The sequence below is a fragment of the Puma concolor genome, chromosome E1 (genome assembly GCF_028749965.1).
Source record: "Puma concolor isolate L17-30 chromosome E1, mPumCon1.1.hap2, whole genome shotgun sequence".
NCBI classification, from domain to species: domain Eukaryota; kingdom Metazoa; phylum Chordata; class Mammalia; order Carnivora; family Felidae; genus Puma; species Puma concolor.
This window is the reverse complement of record NC_141680.1, coordinates 47071329-47089281: the sequence shown is the minus strand read 5'-3', so window position 1 is coordinate 47089281 and position 17953 is coordinate 47071329. Positions and strand designations below refer to the sequence as shown.

The window sequence follows — 17953 nt, the reverse complement described above, 5'->3', positions numbered from 1 at the left end:
TTGTTTAAGCCCCCCTGGTCTGTGGCATTTTGTCACAGCAGCCTGAGCAGACGAAGACATGGCCCGGGTCATGGTTTGAAATCCTGGAAGTCAGTCCGAAGAAAAATTTGAAATAGGTCGCCTTTCACCCACACCTCTTCCCTGGTGGGGCAAGTGCTGACTGGCGCGTCAGGCCGGAGGGAGGCTGGGGAGGGAAGGGGTGACTAAGAGGACAGGGGTTTCTTCTGTCTTCGCATGAACAAGCCCACCACCACAGAGGTCGTGCTGGTGCCCGAGGAGGCTCACCGGGTAGGAAATGCTTCCGGAGCTCCTCCCCCGGTAGAAGCGGTAGCTGAGCCAGAACAGCCGTGTTAGACCATGAAGAGAGGTCACACACGACGGGGCCATAAGGTACAAGGAGCCTGGGTCCCGAGGGCTTTGTGCAGAATGGCTGCCATCCCAGCCCTGGACGGCCAGCCTCTGGACTTCGACGGGAGGGAAAGATGCACTTTTGTTTCTTTTAAGCCACTTTTGGTCTTCGTGACTCACAGCCAAATACAAGCATAACTGCTACTGTGTTCCAAAAATGTTGGCTGTTCCCTGTCACGTGATTACAACCATTTAATGTCTGTCTTCCCGTTAGACTGTAGGCTCCATGAGGGCAGGGACCATGGCTGGACAGTGAATCCCCAAGGCCCAAGCCAGTGCCATCCACACAGCAGGCACCCAGTAAGTGTCTATTGAAAGAGTTGGTAAAATCCCTGTTCGAGACCTTCTTTCTCCCTGGGGCTGAGCACCAGCCTTGGGGCATCTTTAAGGTCTCACTTCAAGCCCATCTCCCAAGGAAAATCTTCCCTGTCACACCTCACTTCTTTCTGGTTCCTCTTCTTACAGGCCTCTTGGAACTTACACCATAAGTTACAAGGATGAAGCCATCCTGCTGCTGTTACGCCACTGGGCAGTCATTTCCTGGTTAGTCCCTGGATGCTTCTGTCATTGCTGAACTGGACCATACGCTACTCTTTGGCAGGGAAAACACTTTCAGTTTTGTAATCATTGGGAGCCTTAGCCCCAGTTCCTCAGAAATGCATATAGTGAACAATAAACACTTCATGAAGAAAAGAAAGGAGGAAATCTGATGAGGCCCCAACGTGGAGGAAGAATGTCAGATTTCAAGTTGGGGAGGGTGATTTTCAAAAAGGAGAAATAAATAAGGTCAAAAAAAGAGCAGTCAGAACGGGAGGGAGTAAACAAGAGTGAAAGACTCCCGAGAGCCTAACTTGAAAAAAAATTTCAAAGGCAGGTTGGTGTTGAAAATGGGGAAAAGATAGGATTCTGGGAAAGTGGGCTTGACTACTATTAGCTGTGACCTTGGATAAGTCACTTCACTTCAATTGATCCATTTCTTTTATTTTTACAATTAGGTCTGGCTCAATCAGTGGTCTTCTGGTTGTGCTCCAAGGAGCCCAATTAGAGACTCCAAGAAGCTGGAATCCAGCCCGCTGTCTCAGCCGGAGAGCTCGGTTCCCATCAGCTTCATGATGGCTTCCCCATAGAATAGAAGTTAGTTCGAGCAAAAGGCTTTGGAGCTAAAACAGTTTAAAAACCACTGGAGTTGGGGCGCCTGGGTGGCGCAGTCGGTTAGGCGTCCGACTTCAGCCAGGTCACGATCTCGCGGTCCGTGGGTTCGAGCCCCGCGTCAGGCTCTGGGCTGATGGCTCGGAGCCTGGAGCCTGTTTCCGATTCTGTGTCTCCCTCTCTCTCTGCCCCTCCCCCGTTCATGCTCTGTCTCTCTCTGTCCCAAAAATAAATAAACGTTGGAAAAAAAAATTAAAAAAAAAAAAAAAAAACCACTGGAGTCAACGACCCCTCTCACAACTACATAAAGATCTCTGGTTTTATGATTCAACCAGTTTACTCCCAAAGCAGGAGCCCTCTTCAAAGAAGAAGGCCTGTACATGGGCCTTGGTCTCCTCTTCCTGGACAGACTATAAATTCTGAGAAGGGCAAATTTGGGCTTGCGGTTCTCTGCTTCCCACAACAATCTTCCCATTTGGGCCCATGGAATCTCAACAATGGCTGCATTTATAGATGTTCCACAAAGTTCTGTGGCTGGATGCCCCAGCAGGGCAGCAGAAAGGCTGTGAGAGGAGAATCTGATCCACCCTGGAGGGTTCTCAGGGATATAGGGACACTCATACAGGGGAAAGGGGGTCCCTGAGCTCCCATATCAGTGTTTCTGCTCTTGGGTGTGTGTCTTTAACTTCATCACATCCTCCATCGCCTTCCCTAGCCTGGTTTTCTCATCTCTCTCCTCTTGCCACTTGCCCTCCACTGCTCCCCTGCCCTCCCAGGCTGAAGTCTGTGCTCCCTCTGACCCTGACACTTTCCAGGGCCCTGAGCTGGAGTCCTGGGTATGGAGCCCAAGGTTTGAGCAGCGAAGTCAGGGAGATGTCCAGGACACGCAGGGCTGGATCAGGTACCAGGGGCTTTGTACTCAGCGGAAGAGGCACCTACAGGGGCCCACGTCAAGAAACACGGACCATACACAAAATGTGGTACATACCTGTAAGGGAATGCCATTCATCATTAAAAAACAGGGGAATTCTGACATAGGCAACATCGCGGATGAACCTTGAGGACACTATGCTAAGTGAAACAAGCCAGATGCAAAAAGACAAATACTGTATGACTCCACTTACGTGAGATATCTAACGCGGTCAAATTCATGGAGACAGAAAGTAGGATGGTGATCACCAGGGGCTCAGGGGAGGGGGAAATGGGGAGCTAGTGTTTCATGAACATAGAATTTTCAGCTTTCTAAGATGAAAAGGTTCTGGAGATTGGTTACACCACGGTGTGAATATACTTAACACCATAGACCTACACACTAAAAATGGTTAAGATGGAAATTCTATATTGTATGTATATTGTCTCCCAGCTCCCAGATACTACTCATTACTCTGAGGAATATGCATGAAACCTCATATCTCATACGCACGCACACACGTACACACACGCACACACGTACACACACGCACACACACACCTCAATTAATTACTTTAAAAAAAAAATTCAGAGACTGGTTGGAATCAGAGAATTTGGCCCAGGCTTGCTCAAACTGTTTATTTACAGGGAGTCCTTGGGGCTGTGGCACAGCGGTTAAGTCCAGGACCCCAGTTCCAGCTCAGTCACTCTGGGCCTCTTGCTTAACTCACCCCAGAAAGGCTAAGGCCAAGGGCCAGGCACCTGAAAGAAAGTGCTAGATGAACCCCAGCCCCTTATCACAAACCCCATACCCCAATCAGGATGGCCCTAAGCCCAGGGGAGCTCAGGGGATGGGGAGTGAACAGGAACAGAGTCCAGAGCACCGGCCAGAAGCACTCTCTCTTCTACCCAGGACCTGGATTTCACTGCAGGAGCCTGCACAGGAGATCCCAGGCCTAAGGAAATGGTCTTGCCTTGAGAGCCTCTAAGAGAGGCCATAAGGTATGACTGATGGGGGTGGAGATAGGGTACAAAGACCAGGGAGAGCGCATGGCCAGGCTGGAAGGGAGCAAGGGCAGGAGGCAGGAGCACAGAGAGCATAGGTAGACAGACGAAGCTGCTCTCCCATCATGACCCCCTCCGGTGACCCCCTCCGGTTACCCCCTCCGGTTTCCCGCTACCCCTAATCTGGGGTAGGATTAGGACAGAAAAGCTCTACGGCATGTGGTGGTGTTTGGGAGCCCCTGGAACACCCCAGAAGGGACCAGGAGGGAGAGGCCGCACTCACCCTAGACGGGTCTGCTTCACCCAGACATTATGTGTTTGACAAAGGCTGGGAAAGAAAACAGAAATCAGTCACACACTTGGCACCTCCCAGCCCCTAGGACCTCTTCCCCTCCCATATACTGCCAGACTTCCAACCTCCCCACCACCCTTTCTCCAGACTGTGACTCTTTCTCTTATTTGGGGTTGAAGGGGAGCAGCTGGAAGAAAAGAAGGAACCTCTGCCCTGTGTCTTCACCGCTGACACTCAGACATGGACAAAATGAGCTACGTTTTCTCTGCTAATCCCTGCAACCTTGAGAAAGGTACCAGCACCACCCCATTGTTCAGATGAGAAAACTGAGGCTCAGGGAAGGTAAGTGACTTGATCCAAGTCACACGGCCAGTCTATCACAGATCTATCTCCAAACCCTGTGCTCTTTCCATTATACTATGCTGTTCACTGCAAGGAGGGAAAAGAACATCCACCGAGAGCTGACCATTGCCCATCTGGTACACACAGCCTCCAGGCCCTGGATCTGTTCCGTCCTATTCTGCAGATCTGCCCAGCCCAAACCGTGCCCACCATGCCTGGGTGTCCGAGGGAGTGAGGCATGACCCGATACCTTCGTAATTGATGCAGCCATTGGCATCCTCTTGCCCAGCCAACAGCTGTTCCACTTCAGCCTCGGTCATCTTCTCTCCTGGGGTCGGAGAAGTAGACTCTGAGTTACAGATGGCCAAGGAGGGACAGGCAAAACCCTAGCACTCCCTTGAGTCTCAAGGCCCAAGGCTCCCCAGGTCTGGGAGGTGGACATCCAAGCTTTGGAAGGGGAGCCAAGGGTCTTAGGTCCCTCCTACTCCCCGAGGCCTCTCCCTTTGCCCTACAGCCAGCACTGGGCAAGCAGACCAGGGCCTCAGTGACTGAAGCAAAGACAAGGACAGGGGCCCTGGGTCCCACGTCTCAGGCCTCATCCCTGTCTGCTCTCCCAACCTGCTCTCCTCTCCTCCCAAGCCAGCTGAGCAAACCCAGTTGGGGAAGCCTTGGGCCTGGGGAGACAGGGCCTGAATCAGGATGTGATCCTAAGGACGCAAGGGCCCTTGGACGCCCCCAACATATGCCACCCGGGCACTTCCCAACCTCCATTCCTCCCACTCGGGCACCACCGGCCTGCATACCCAGGGTGGCAAGGACATGGCGAAGCTCGGCACCCATGACGGTGCCATTGCTCTCCTTGTCGAAAACGCGCAGCCCCTCCACAAAGTCCTCATAGGTGCCCTGCTCCTTGTTGCGGGAGATGTGCTGCAGGATGGGCAGGAACGTCTCAAAGTCCAGCATCTTGGCATTCATCTCTGTAGGCAGGAAGGAAACAATGTGATGGGAGCAGAGGGTCAGCAGGGGGCCTGGTCGCAGCTCTGCCAGGTCAGGACCGGGGTAGAAGGGGAAAGCCGCCATGACTCCCAGCCAGACCTCTCAGTTCCGGGTGGCCAGCTAGGCAGGGGAGCTGAGGGTGGCCTCAGCAGGATCTGAGGGGGCCCAACAGGTCACAGAACCAAGCCTCACATTCACAAGGTAGACTTGTGACATGTGATAGGCATGTCACAGAGGTAAACCAATAGGATTGCAAAAAAAAGAGAATTTTGCAAAATTCTCCCTTTGGGTCTCATTACTAGACCACATTGCCTGGAACAACTCTGAATCAATAATTTTTATAAATTTGCAATCCTTTTGTAACTAACCCACTTCTCCCATGTTGACATGTGTTGAAAGCTTTAATTTTAAAATACCGCAAATGTTGGCAATTCTTTCTTTTATAACAACACAGGAACCTCCAAAAATGGAAATTCCAAGCATCTTTTAACCTCTAGGCAGGACTGCTGGTCCTCTGACCCTTTCCTGCCCACATCCTTCACCCCACACTGTTGTCTTCACCAGCAAGAGGAGGAGGGGAAGGATCCAGATGGAGCCCAGGAAGCCTCTAGAGATGCATCCCAGCCCCCCGCCCAGCTGGGGGCTCTGCCCAGGTCTGCCTGCCCCACCTAGTACCTACACCTCTCAGAAGGACATGTGTGTTGGAGCAGCTGTTAACCTTACTACCCACACATGACAAGTGATATTCACAAATGGGACACATTCCCTTATATCACTTTTGAAACTCATCCCCCAAAACCTACTGAATGCAAATGAGTGAAAGAGGCATCATTACAGAGCTCATCTGAAGTCTGCTCCAACTTCTATTAAACAAGTAATTTGCAATCTTTAGTGCTCTGACCCTCATTGGAAACAAGTGGTCACAGGACATTTCAGGGTGGTGTCACCTCAACTAAGAGCAACTGGGTGCAGGGGTACGGGCAAGTGGTTCGTGGTCAGATCCCCACCTCACCTCCCTGCACCCTGGGGCGTCAGAGGAAGACACTGAAGCAACAGAATGTCACTCCTGCTCTCCAGGAGCTCCGACCTCACAGGGAAAACAAGAACAGCTCCTAACCTGGGGAGGGGGGCTGGTCTTGAAGGGTTAAAGTGGGAGAGGAGAAAGAGCCCCAGGGGCCAGCGGGACAGACACCAGGAGGTGAGCTACAAGGCCCACACTGACCTTCAGGCTTAGGTTTGCCCAGGACACGCAGCACCTCGGCGTTGGTGGGGTTCTGGCCCAGGGCCCGCAGCACGTCCCCACACTGCCCGTAGGTAATCTTCATCTCCCCAGTTGGCGTCCGGTCAAACAACGAGAAAGCCTCTTTGAACTCTGCAGAGAGAAGAGCCGACTGCAGGCCCCTGGGCCAAGGCTGATCAGCCGCCACCCACCCAGGCTGAAGAGCAGGTCAATGTGATTGATAAAACATTTCAGTATTTCCCTTCGGCCATCGTTCCAAACCCTCCTTGGAAGCCACCCCACACCATCTTCTGACAATCAAAGGGGCATCCTGGAGACTACATGACCTGCTCCAGCACTGGGCCTGGGATCTCTTCCATCAGTCATGGTCATATAACCTCAATGTCTCCCCTGCTCCATGGCTCCCATCCATCCACCCTTTCCTGCTGTAGGGGAGGTGCCTGCCTGTGGAAAATGTCAGGGAAATGAAAACAGCACTAGCTCAGAAGTCAGGATTCCTGGGTTCTCATCTTGGCTCTGCTGAGTAGCTTAGAATAAGCCCAGCTAAGACTGTTTGCTTGTGCAAACACAGGGAGTAAGGCTCCACTGTGAGTGTCAAAGGAGGTGGCAGCGTGTGGAGGCACTTTGCAAAGTGATAAGACCTGTTCAAAAGCTGGCTACTATCAGTACTGCCTTTTCCAGGCCAGACAAGCTGACCTGGTAGAGACCGTCAGACCACCCCAGCTCTACCACTGACCTGCATGTGGCCTTGAGCAAACTACTAGCCTTAATCGGCCCTCTTTTTTTTTTTTTTAGCTCTAAGCAGGAATACAATGTCCACCTGAGTGGGTCGCTGTGGGGATTACCAAGTGCACCAAGCATGCTGTCTAGTGCATTTTAAAGGAATTAACAGGGGCGCCTGGGTGGCGCAGTCGGTTAAGCGTCCGACTTCAGCCAGGTCACGATCTTGCGGTCCGTGAGTTCGAGCCCCACGTCGGGCTCTGGGCTGATGGCTCAGAGCCTGGAGCCTGTTTCCGATTCTGTGTCTCCCTCTCTCTCTGCCCCTCCCCCGTTCATGCTCTGTCTCTCTCTGTCCCAAAAATAAACAAATGTTGAAAAAAAAATTAAAAAAAAAAAAAATAAAGGAATTAACAAATGGTGGCTATTATTGTATTCCCTAGTTCTGGAGCCAGCTCAGAGCTAGGACTCGATTCCTGAAGGTACCAGGTTAGGTATCAAAGAGGCAGGGCTGAATTAAGGCACTCCTGGGCCTTTTGCAAAGAACCTTAATTCCTCGTTAATTTGGATTCAACTAGTTCATTACTGGGGATAATCTGGACTGGGAATGGCAAAGAAATGATTTACTAAGCAGATAGATTAACAACATAAACCAAAGAATGCGTGAACCACTTAGGAAGAAAGCTGCTTTAAATCCTCGCCATATACGTTAGAAACACTTATTCCTTAGAGGCTGCTTATGGATTATTTACAAATCATTCTGCACATCAAAGCAAGTTCCCCAAGATGTTTACTCGCAAGTCTTTATTGGGCTTTGTAAGAATTTAAAAAGATAGAAAACCATATGTCTTGCAATTACTGAATAATTGAGTTCAAATTCCATTTCCATTGCTTACTAGCTGTGTGACCTTGGGCAAGTAAATATTTAATCTCCATAAACCTCTCCTCTTCCATAAATGGCACCTACCTCATAGGGTTCATAAATTACATTCAAATTAAATACAATAACGTATGTTAAAAATCTTAACAAAATGGCCAGCGTATAGTAAATGCTCGAACAATGGTGGTAGTATTATCTTACTACCACTCAACTATCAATCCTGGCCAGGTCACTTAACCTCACTGAAACTTGGTTTCCTCCTTTGCCAAAAGGAAATAACACCCACCTCACAGTTCTGTTAGAAGGATTTAAAAAAAAGTTTTTTTTTTAACATTGAAGGCAACGAGCATGGCTTCTGGCACAAATTCAGTGCTCAATGAATGTATGTTAGCCGAATCTGAACCCAGACTTTTTGATCTTCTAGTTCATTCAGAAGAGTGAGGTCAGGTTTAATAAAAGGAGTCTCCTCATCAAAGAAGAACATAATGATACTTATTAGGAGGGTGGAACCTGACAGGGGAAGTAATAAGCACGATGACCTGCGATTTGATCACTTACAACGGACCAAGATCTGCACTAATAATGTTGTATGGATTACCTCATTAATCTTTCGAAAACCTTAGGCTATAAGTATTGTTACCCTCATTTATAGGCCAGTGTGCCCATGACTTCTGACCAAGGATTCATGGCACCAAGAAAATAGTGAGGAGGGAGGAGGAGGAGGGAAGGACCTGCTTTACCTGCTGAACTCCAGCCTGCTGCAGAGTCCTGGTATGCACAGAAACCCCAAACACTGGAGTTTAGGGCTGCTACTAGGTAGAAGACAAAGCCAGTGCGATCACGGGGTGCATGAGAGGTGATGTTCACAGGCCCAGAAGAAACCTTTTCTCAATAGTCTGTAGTAGTCAGGTGCTTACTAGTGCAAAGAGCAAAGGTGGTAATTCCTTCCTACAAGAATATGGAAATCTGGAGAGGGACTGGTAAATCAAGAGTTAGAAGCTAACTCCTATGGGGAAAAAAAAAAGCGGCATAAAAAAATGGGGCCAGGGCACCTCATTGGCTCAGTCGGTTGAGCATCGGACTTTGGCTCATGTCATGATCTCTAGGTTTGTGAGTTCTAGCCCCGCATCAGGCTCTCTGCTGTCAGCGTGGAGCTGGCTTCAGATCCTCTGTCTCCCTCTCTCTGTGCCCTTCCCTGCTCATGCACCCCCCTCTCTCAAAAATGAATAAACATTTTTTTTTAAAGAAATGCTATTTTTTTTTTTAACGTTTATTTATTTTTGGGACAGAGAGAGACAGAGCATGAACGGGGGAGGGGCAGAGAGAGAGGGAGACACAGAATCGGAAACAGGCTCCAGGCTCCGAGCCATCAGCCCAGAGCCTGACGCAGGGCTCGAACTCACGGACCGCGAGATCGTGACCTGGCTGAAGTCGGACGCTTAACCGACTGCGCCACCCAGGCGCCCCTAAACATTTTTTTTTAATGGGGCCATATCACCTGGAGAATATAAAGCTAAGACATGCTGAAAAGAGTCACAGAATTTCTGAATTGGAAAGAACCAAATATTACTTTGCCAATAAGAAAATTAACGTTCAAAAAAGTGACTTGCCAAAAGTCTCGTGGCCAAGAGTGGCAGAATTAGGGCTAATACCAAAATTTCATTCCAAATAACATTATTTCCAGCATAACACAAGAAAACCATCTTCAGCTTCATCAAAGATCAAATGAAGAGCTAGCAAGAGTAAAATTAAAACAGAAACAATTCCGATCCAAAATAAGAAACATCTTCAAGGCCAGAGGAATGACAGACTGAAAGGAATTAGGCCACAGCCCTAAAAATCTTCACAGAGGAAAGAGGCAACCAGCCATCCCCCTTGGCTTTGACCATGATTCCCATTTGGAAAATGAAAAATTGTGGTCATTAGTTGACTTTCTAGTCCTCGTGAGTACCACTATGCTTGTGTCTACACAAAAGTATATACTTAATTAAAATCCACTAAAGCTCAACATAGTATTGCAAGTCTTAGCCTCAGCAATCAGACAACACAAAGAAATAAAAGGCATTCAAATTGGCCAGGAGGAGGTCAAACCTTCACTCTTCTCAGATGACATGATACTCTACATGGAAAATCCAAAAGATTCCCCCAAAAAACTGCTAGAACTGGTCCATAAGTTCAACAAAGTCGCAGGATATAAAATCAATGCACAGAAATTGGTTGCATTCCTATACACCAATAATGAAGCAACAGAAAGAGAAATAGAGGAGTTGATCCCATTTAAAATTGCACCAAAACCCATAAGATACCTAGGAATAAATCTAACCAAAGAGGTGAAAAATCTATACACCGAAAACTATAGAAGGCTTATGAAAGAAATTAAAGAAGACACAAAAAAATGGAAAAATATTCCATGCTCCTGGATAAGAAGAGCAAATATTGTTAAAATGTCGAGGGGCGCCTGGGTGGCGCAGTCGGTTAAGCGTCCGACTTCAGCCAGGTCACGATCTCGCGGTCCGTGAGTTCGAGCCCCGCGTCGGGCTCTGGGCTGATGGCTCAGAGCCTGGAGCCTGTTTCTGATTCTGTGTCTCCCTCTCTCTCTGCCCCTCCCCCGTTCATGCTCTGTCTCTCTCTGTCCCAAAAAAAATAAATAAACGTTGAAAAAAAAAATTTAAAAAAAAAAAAAAAATGTCGATACTACCCAAAGCAATCTACATATTCAATGCAATACCTATCAAAATGACACCAGCATTCTTCACAGAGCTAGAACAAATAACCCTAAAATTTGTATGGAACCACAAAAGACCTCGAATAACCAAAGCAATCTTGAAAAAGAAAACCAAAGCAGGAGGCATCATAATTCTGGACTTCAAGTTGTAATACAAAGCTGTAATCATCAAGACAGTATGGTATTGGCACAAGAACAGACATTCAGATCAATGGAACAGAATAGAGAACCCCAAAATGGACCCACAAACGTATGGCCAACTAATCTTTGACAAAGCAGGAAAGAATATCCGCTGGAATAAGGACAGTCTCTTCAACAAATGGTGCTGGGAAAACTGGCCAGTGACATGCAGAAGAATGAACCTGGACCACTTACACCATACACAAAAATAAACTCAAAATGGATGAAAGACCTAAGTGTAAGACAGGAAACCAACAAAATCCTCGAGGAGAAAGCAGGCAAAAACCTCTTTGATCTTGGCCGCAGCAACTTCTTACTCGACACGTATCTGGAGGCAAGGGAAACAAAAGCAAAAATGAACTACTGGGACCTCATCAAGATAAAAAGCTTCTGCACAGCGAAGGAAACAATCAGCAAAACTAAAAGGCAACTGATGGAATAGGAGAAGATCTTTGCAAACAACAGATCAGATAGAGGGTTAGTATCCAAAATCTATAGAGAACTTATCAAACTCAACACCCAAAAAACAAATAATTCAGTGAAGAAATGGACAAAAGACATGAATAGACACTTCTCCAAAGAAGACACCCAGACGGCCAACTGACACATGAAAAAATGCTCAACATCACTCATCATCAGGGACATACAAATCAAAACCACAATGAGATACTCCTTCACACCTGTCAGAATGGCTAACATTAACAACTCAGGCAACAACAGATGTTGGCAAGGATGCGGAGAGAAAGGATCTCTTTTGCACTGCTGGTGGGAATGCAAACTGGTGCAGCCACTCTGGAAAACAGTATGGAGGTTCCTCAAAAAATTAAAAATAAAACTACCCTACAACCCAGCAATTGCACTACTAGGTATTTATCCCAGGGATACAGGTATGCTATTTCGAAGGGACACGTGCACCCCCATGTTTATAGCAGCACTATCAACAATAGCCAAAGTATGGAAAGAGCCCAACTGTCCATCGATGGATGAATGGATAAAGAAGACGTGGTATATATATACAATGGAGTATTACTCGGCAATCAAAAAGAATGAAATCTTGCCATTTGCCACTACGTGGATGGAACTAGAGGGTATTATGCTAAGCAAAATTAGTCAGAGAAAGACATATATCATATGACTTCACTCTTATAAGGACCTTAAGATACAAAACAGATGAACATAAGGGAAGGAAAGCAAAAATAATTTTAAAACGGCGGGGGGGGAACATAAGAGACTCTTAAATATGGAGAACAAACAGTTACTGGAGGGGCTGTGGGAGGGGGGATGGGCTAAATGGGTAAGGGGCATTAAGGAATCTTCTCCTGAAATCATCATTGCACTATATGCTAACTAACCTGGATGTAAATTTAAAAAATAAATAAAAAGTAAAAAGTAAATAAAATAAAATACACTGAAGTCAATTTTAAGTATTTCGCTGCACCCCAGACTATTGACTGAAAAGTGAGCATCCACAGGGTGTTGCAAAAGCAGAGTCAGATTGAATCCACTAGTTTCAAAATGCATCCACTAGTTCTCATGCCCTGTGTTTGGGTAAACTGGCATCACTTTTTGGAAAGGCAATTTGGCAATAGCTATTACAGTTTAAAAAGCATGTATCCTTTGACCCCTGCTAGGAAGTTCCCCTGGGGAAACCATGCCGATGCCCCCCAACTGGAAACAGCCTAAAGGTCTAGCACTGCTAGCCTGATTAAATTAAAAGGTGCATCCGTTCTTTTTTAGAGAATGTAATTCTTAGGGCGCCTGGGTGGCTCAGTCAGGTAAGCATCCAACTCTTGATTTCGGCTCAGGTCATGAGCTCATGCTTTGTAAGATCGAGCCCTGAGTAGGACTTTGCACTGACAATGCAGAGGCTGCTTGGGATTCTTTCTCTCCCTCTCTCTCTCTGCCCCTACACACCCAAAATAAATAAATAAACTTAAAAAAAATAAAAGAATGTAATTCTTTTTAAAAATGAAAAATTATATAAACTATAAAAAGATACCAAGATACAGTATTAAGTAATATATATTATATATTAGTAAATCCAAATATGCATTAAGTAAAGGGTATAGGACAGTATGTATCACATGACTCAATATGTATACATTTTATACATACTGGTATATCACTATATTTTTCTCAAAGGACACGTAGTCTTATCAACAGTGGATTTGGGAGAGGGATCAGCATCAGAGGAAAGCAAAGGGAAAATATTTTTATTTTTCATTATTTATATTTAAGTAGTATATATATTTTTTAACCATTTGCAGGTATTAGTCTACTTTTTAAAAATATAGTTATGTGCTTAAAATCAAGGGGTTGGATCAGAGGACCTTTCAAGGTCCCTCCCAGCTCCCATGATTTTATGTCCTGGAGGCATCTGGTGGGGAAAACAGAGGGATAAGTTGCAATGGCAGTGAGCCCCAGCTATAAAGCAGGTATCACATGATGAAACATTCCATTCCCAAAACACCAGACTCCTACAGGAGATAGGCAATAATCAGGTCGGAGGGTAGGAGATCTTGACCCTTCTCTTGAAGCTGCACTTAATAAAACTTTATGTCTTCATCAAAGATGGAGAAGGATTGGTGGTGGGGATCACAGGTGGACTAAGCACCCCAAAGTCACCCTTGACCCTTCCCCCTTTAGTGAGTGAGCACCTCAGTGGGCTACAGGGTGAGGGGAGAGGATGCCGGTGACCTAAGGAGGGCTTTCTAATACCAGGAACAGAAACGGGAGTTCTAAATATCTTGAATAGGTTTTGGGGGTGGAGGGGAAAAAAAGACATTTGTGCTGTGCATGTAATATGTTCCAGGCAGTCTGGCAGAATAGGTGGGAATTCAGGTCTGGAATCAGATTGCCTGAGTTTGAATCCTGGCTCCACTACCAACTGCCTGTGTGAGATTGGGCAAACTACCAAACCTCTCTGTGCCTCAGTGTTATCACTGTAAAATGGGGGGAGTAACAGTCTCTATCTCATCAGGTTGTTGTAAGAGTTAAGTGAGTTAATCCACGTAAAGCACTTAAGAAATAACACATTTAGGGGCATCTGGGTGGGTCAGTCGGTTGAGCATCTGACTCTTGGTTTCCATTCAGGTCATGATCCCGGGGCTCTGTGCTGGGCATGGAGCCTGCTTACATCTCTCCCTCCCTCCCTCTTTCTCTCTTTCTCTCTCTCTCTCTCTCCCCCGACCCCCTCAGACCCTCCCCACCCCCACTCCCTCTCTCTCAAAAAAAAAAAAAAAAAAAAAAAAGAAAGAGAAAGAGAGAGGAAGGAAGGAAGGAAGGAAGGAAGGAAGGAAGGAAGGAAGGACGGACGGACATACCTGTTGTAGTTGAAAATGGGCACACAGAAAACCTTTGGCAAATACAGGTTATCGATGATGATGACAGTGATTACTATTACCTACAAGTACTGCTCTCCTTCCTCCCCCTCCTCCTCCTCCTCCTCCTCCTCCTCCTCCTCCTCCTCTTCCAGGAAAGTGCAACAGAGGGTGTGTGGGAGGAGGTGGGCTTGTCAGTACTCACCTTCGATCTGGTCAGCAGTGAAGTCTATCTGTGGGGAGGGAAACACAGGAATGAAGGCTGAGACTGCCGAAGGCTCCCGAAGCACAAGTGGCCTCCGCCATCGCAGTCGGAGTCACCTCCCGCAGGTCACCAATAAGCAGGGCAGGAGACTGAGCACAGAACCCAGCCTCCTGACTAGGAGCCACGGCTCACAGTCTATCACATAGGGCAGCCACCAGAGCTCCGTCAGGACCATTTGTGAAGCCATGGCTCACAATGAGAGGGAAAGAGAGAAAGAGAAGTATGCTAGATAATGTTAGAACCTATGCTGACTCCCTATTGTAATTTCTTTGGGTCAAATGTAAATAATTCCTCATCCCAGCCAGCAAGAAACCACACTCACTTTCATCCCTACTCCACAATCCACCCGCAATCCCTCTCCCACCGCCCACCGCTCCTCACCCTCGGCCTCCCTTTCCCACTGGCGATCCACCTCCTCCAATCACACCTTCTCTTTCTGCACCCCATTCCACCCCCACCTCTCCCTCTTAGGCACTGGGACAGCAAGACTAGTTTGGGTGGACCCTTGATGTTTCATAACCTGCGGTCCTGCCTCTAGGTGTCCCCAGGCGGGGGGGCCCTTGAGGCCAGGGTTCCCGAGGGGCAGGCATTTCTGCTACTGTTCACAGAAATGCCTGGCACAGGGTAGAGGCTCAAAGACTATTTGTTGAGCAAACGAATAAATTTTGGGTTCGCCCCCACAACTCATGATAATCCGATGCTGAGTACAGAAGAGGCAGGTGGGAAGCTCTGAAAATGAATGGCAATGAACAAGCATGAGTCATCATTGTAATTTGGGATTTTGTGTGTCACTTCATCGTCCTTATCTACCACCACCCTCCCAGTGGCAGTGGTAACCACTCCTGGCATATCTTCAAGGACAGCCATTTCTAGTCCTAACTCTGCCACTTGTGATGTGTCCCCCCCGCCCACTTCTGCCCCCCACAGGCTGACCTCCATTAATGAGGACTTCCGGGGGTGACTGGAAGGAGCTAGGAGAGCGGAGGAGGGGTTACAGTGGGTTGGGAAAGAAACTGGCTGTGACCAGGAACGGGCTTTGGCGAAGGTGGGGTTGGTCACGAAGGTAGAGGAACCCCTAAAATAGGGTAAAGGATGCTTTGCATGAACTTTCTGAGGAAATGGTGTGGTTGTCTTACATCGTAATGAGTTAAGCCCCAGGAGTAAATGTGTAAGAGAAATTAGTATGAAAACATAAAATCAGAATATATAACCACACACTTTGGGCTTAAGTTTACTTTCGTTCTATCTTTGAGCAAAGAGTCTTCTAAGCAAAGGAACCAGAGAAGTACAATAATAGGGGAAACAGTCCTCATGAAGGATACATAAATTCTTTTTTCACTTTAAAGCAATTTCAACAACCCTCAGGATGGGAAGCTCCAGACATGGGAAAGAGGACTTCAACCAGGGGTGAGAAACTGGGGGAGGTGGGTAGATGGAGAGAAGTGACAGGCCAAAGAGACTGGGAGGGTGGCTCTGATCTGAGATCACTAGGCACCTGCCATGCAGATGTCAGGGACCAGGCACAGGAGTAGTGCATTATCAGAACAAATCAGAAATAAAAGCATCCTGGGGGCCTGGGTGGCTCAGTCGGTTGAGCATCTGACTCTTGATTTGGGCTGGGGTCATGATCCCAGGTTCATGGGATGGAGCCCCTGTCACACTCTAAGCTCAGTGTGGTTCTCTCTCTCTCTCTCTCTCTCTCTCTCTCTCTCTATCCCTATGCCTCTACCCTGCTCACACTTGTGGGCTCGCGCGCTCTTTCTCTCTCTCAAAAACTAAAAATAAAGTCATCATCCCTGTTTTTCTCTTTATTTAAAAAAAAATTGTTTTTTAAAGAAATAAAAGCATCCTGATGGGGGTGGGAGATAGTCAGCTTTTCTTGCTAGGCTCTGCCCATAGTGGGAGTAATGAATGACCCAGGGACTTTCAAGGTCTTACACTATTGCCTTCACGTGGACCCTAACCAAGCCCAGGGACGTGCAACGGCCTCCGTTTCTTGGCCAACCCAGTTCTGCTTGACTCCTGACCCTTGTAGTGATTACCATAGATCAACCTCAGGTCCTTGGCACAACTGCAAGGTCTCGGGGGGCTGTGGGTGCTGGGAGGAACACTGAGAGAGCCAGGGAGGGTCATCCAAATTAGAGCCCAGAGTTTCAGTTTCCCTGCCTCCTTGTCACAGAACCCAGTCCTGAGCTCTTATTTTGATCTAATCCCTCGCCACCCCCAGACCTGCCCTAGTGGCTATCCCCAGAGGCCCACCACTCCCAACCTGTTATTAATAGCTCTTCATACCAGTAGCACTTGACCTCTTACATTCTGGCGCCAAGGCTCAGAACTGCTTCACTCTCCAGAGGCCTCTGACTCCTCCCTCCTCTGCCCATCCCCTCCCAGTCCCATTCCTTCAGCAGCTGGGCCAGACAGCTGGGAGGCCTAAAGTGACTGAGTCAGCAGGCGGAGTCTACACCAGCTCCAGGAAGAGGAACCTTCCAGTTCGAGGGGGAGCAGGGAGGGCAGAGAGGGCAGAGGGCTGGGGCAGCAGAGGGAACCAGGCCCCACTCCCTCACCAGGTTAGAGGGAGGCTCTCAGCCTGGGAGGGGCCAGTTCACTGCACACTCCAGCCAGGAGCCCAGGCTGAGGCCACCGAGGGAGGGAACCACCTGGGGAGGGGAGGGGAGGGGAGAGGGAAGCAGGCCTCCTCTCCCTTATCTGGAGCCTCTCTGCCCCCATCGCCCACCCACTGCAAGGGTCTTACAGATGAAGCCTCTCCCAGACCCCCTGCTTCCTCACTGCTTAAATCACTTAATCCAAGTTGCGCGGGCAGTTATCATTATGTGTCTCTTCTCCAGAAAGATATTGTACTACTACCTCTGAGAAAAGGGCCAGTCTCTTTTTCTTTGCTATGGTGGCTCCCCCAGTGCCTTAAAATTTAAGGCTGAATGGTCGGTTGGTTGTACCTCCCTGCCATTCCCAACTCTGCTGGGTAAATTTGGGGTGACAGAGCAGAAATCCATTGCTGAGGGGAAAGACCTACAACCCCAAATACCCCTCACCAGCTCCAACACTGGCTCCCTTGCCCCACGCACTGTGATGTGGGGCATGGACGCCACAGCCCTCATGCCAGTCCAGTCTCCAGGAAGTAGATCTCTAAGGTCCAGGACAGACAGGATCCTGAATTTCATCCCCACCTCCATCCCAGTGGCGGAGGCTCACTCACCTTTACACTCTTGGGGTCAAAGGCAGGTTCCTTGGGGGGTTCAGGAGCTGGGGCAGGGGCTGGGGCTGGGGCGGCCTTGGCTGCTTCCTTCTTAGGCTCAGGCTTCTTGGGAGGCATGTTGTCTTGCTGGGATCTTCAGTGGAGGTGGGAGCTAGGAAGGAATCAAGAGATGTGGCGCCTGGGAGATGAGACAGGAGGCCGGGCCGCCTCCCTCCCCTTTTATCCTGGGCAGGAGCCCCCACAGAGGGGCTGGGTGAGAGCAAGAGCAACTGTTCTGACTATAAAAGGAAGAAACACCGGCAGGGTACAG

At 48.2% G+C, this 17953-nt stretch overlaps 1 protein-coding gene across 6 annotated transcripts in view; it reads right to left on the bottom strand.

Annotated features, from left to right (window-relative positions):
* Positions 1-3092: 3092 nt before the first annotated feature.
* The window catches only part of MYL4 (myosin light chain 4), a 30821-nt gene continuing 15960 nt past the window's right edge, over positions 3093-17953 (bottom strand). For 4 of the 6 annotated variants that reach the window (XM_086687637.1, XM_086687636.1, XM_086687635.1 and 1 more), the window contains 7 exons: positions 17644-17794; positions 14370-14397; positions 6325-6474; positions 4910-5083; positions 4357-4434; positions 3756-3800; positions 3093-3229 (listed from right to left, as the gene is read on the bottom strand). In XM_086687637.1, coding sequence (XP_086543763.1) covers positions 3772-3800; positions 4357-4434; positions 4910-5083; positions 6325-6474; positions 14370-14397; positions 17644-17760 — 576 coding nt within the window. In that variant the 5' untranslated portion in view covers positions 17761-17794 and the 3' untranslated portion in view covers positions 3093-3229; positions 3756-3771. Of the gene's footprint in view, positions 3230-3318; positions 3404-3755; positions 3801-4356; positions 4435-4909; positions 5084-6324; positions 6475-14369; positions 14398-17643; positions 17876-17953 lie in introns of those variants that run through there. The other 2 variants (XM_025925153.2, XM_025925152.2) reach the window with 2 other exon arrangements.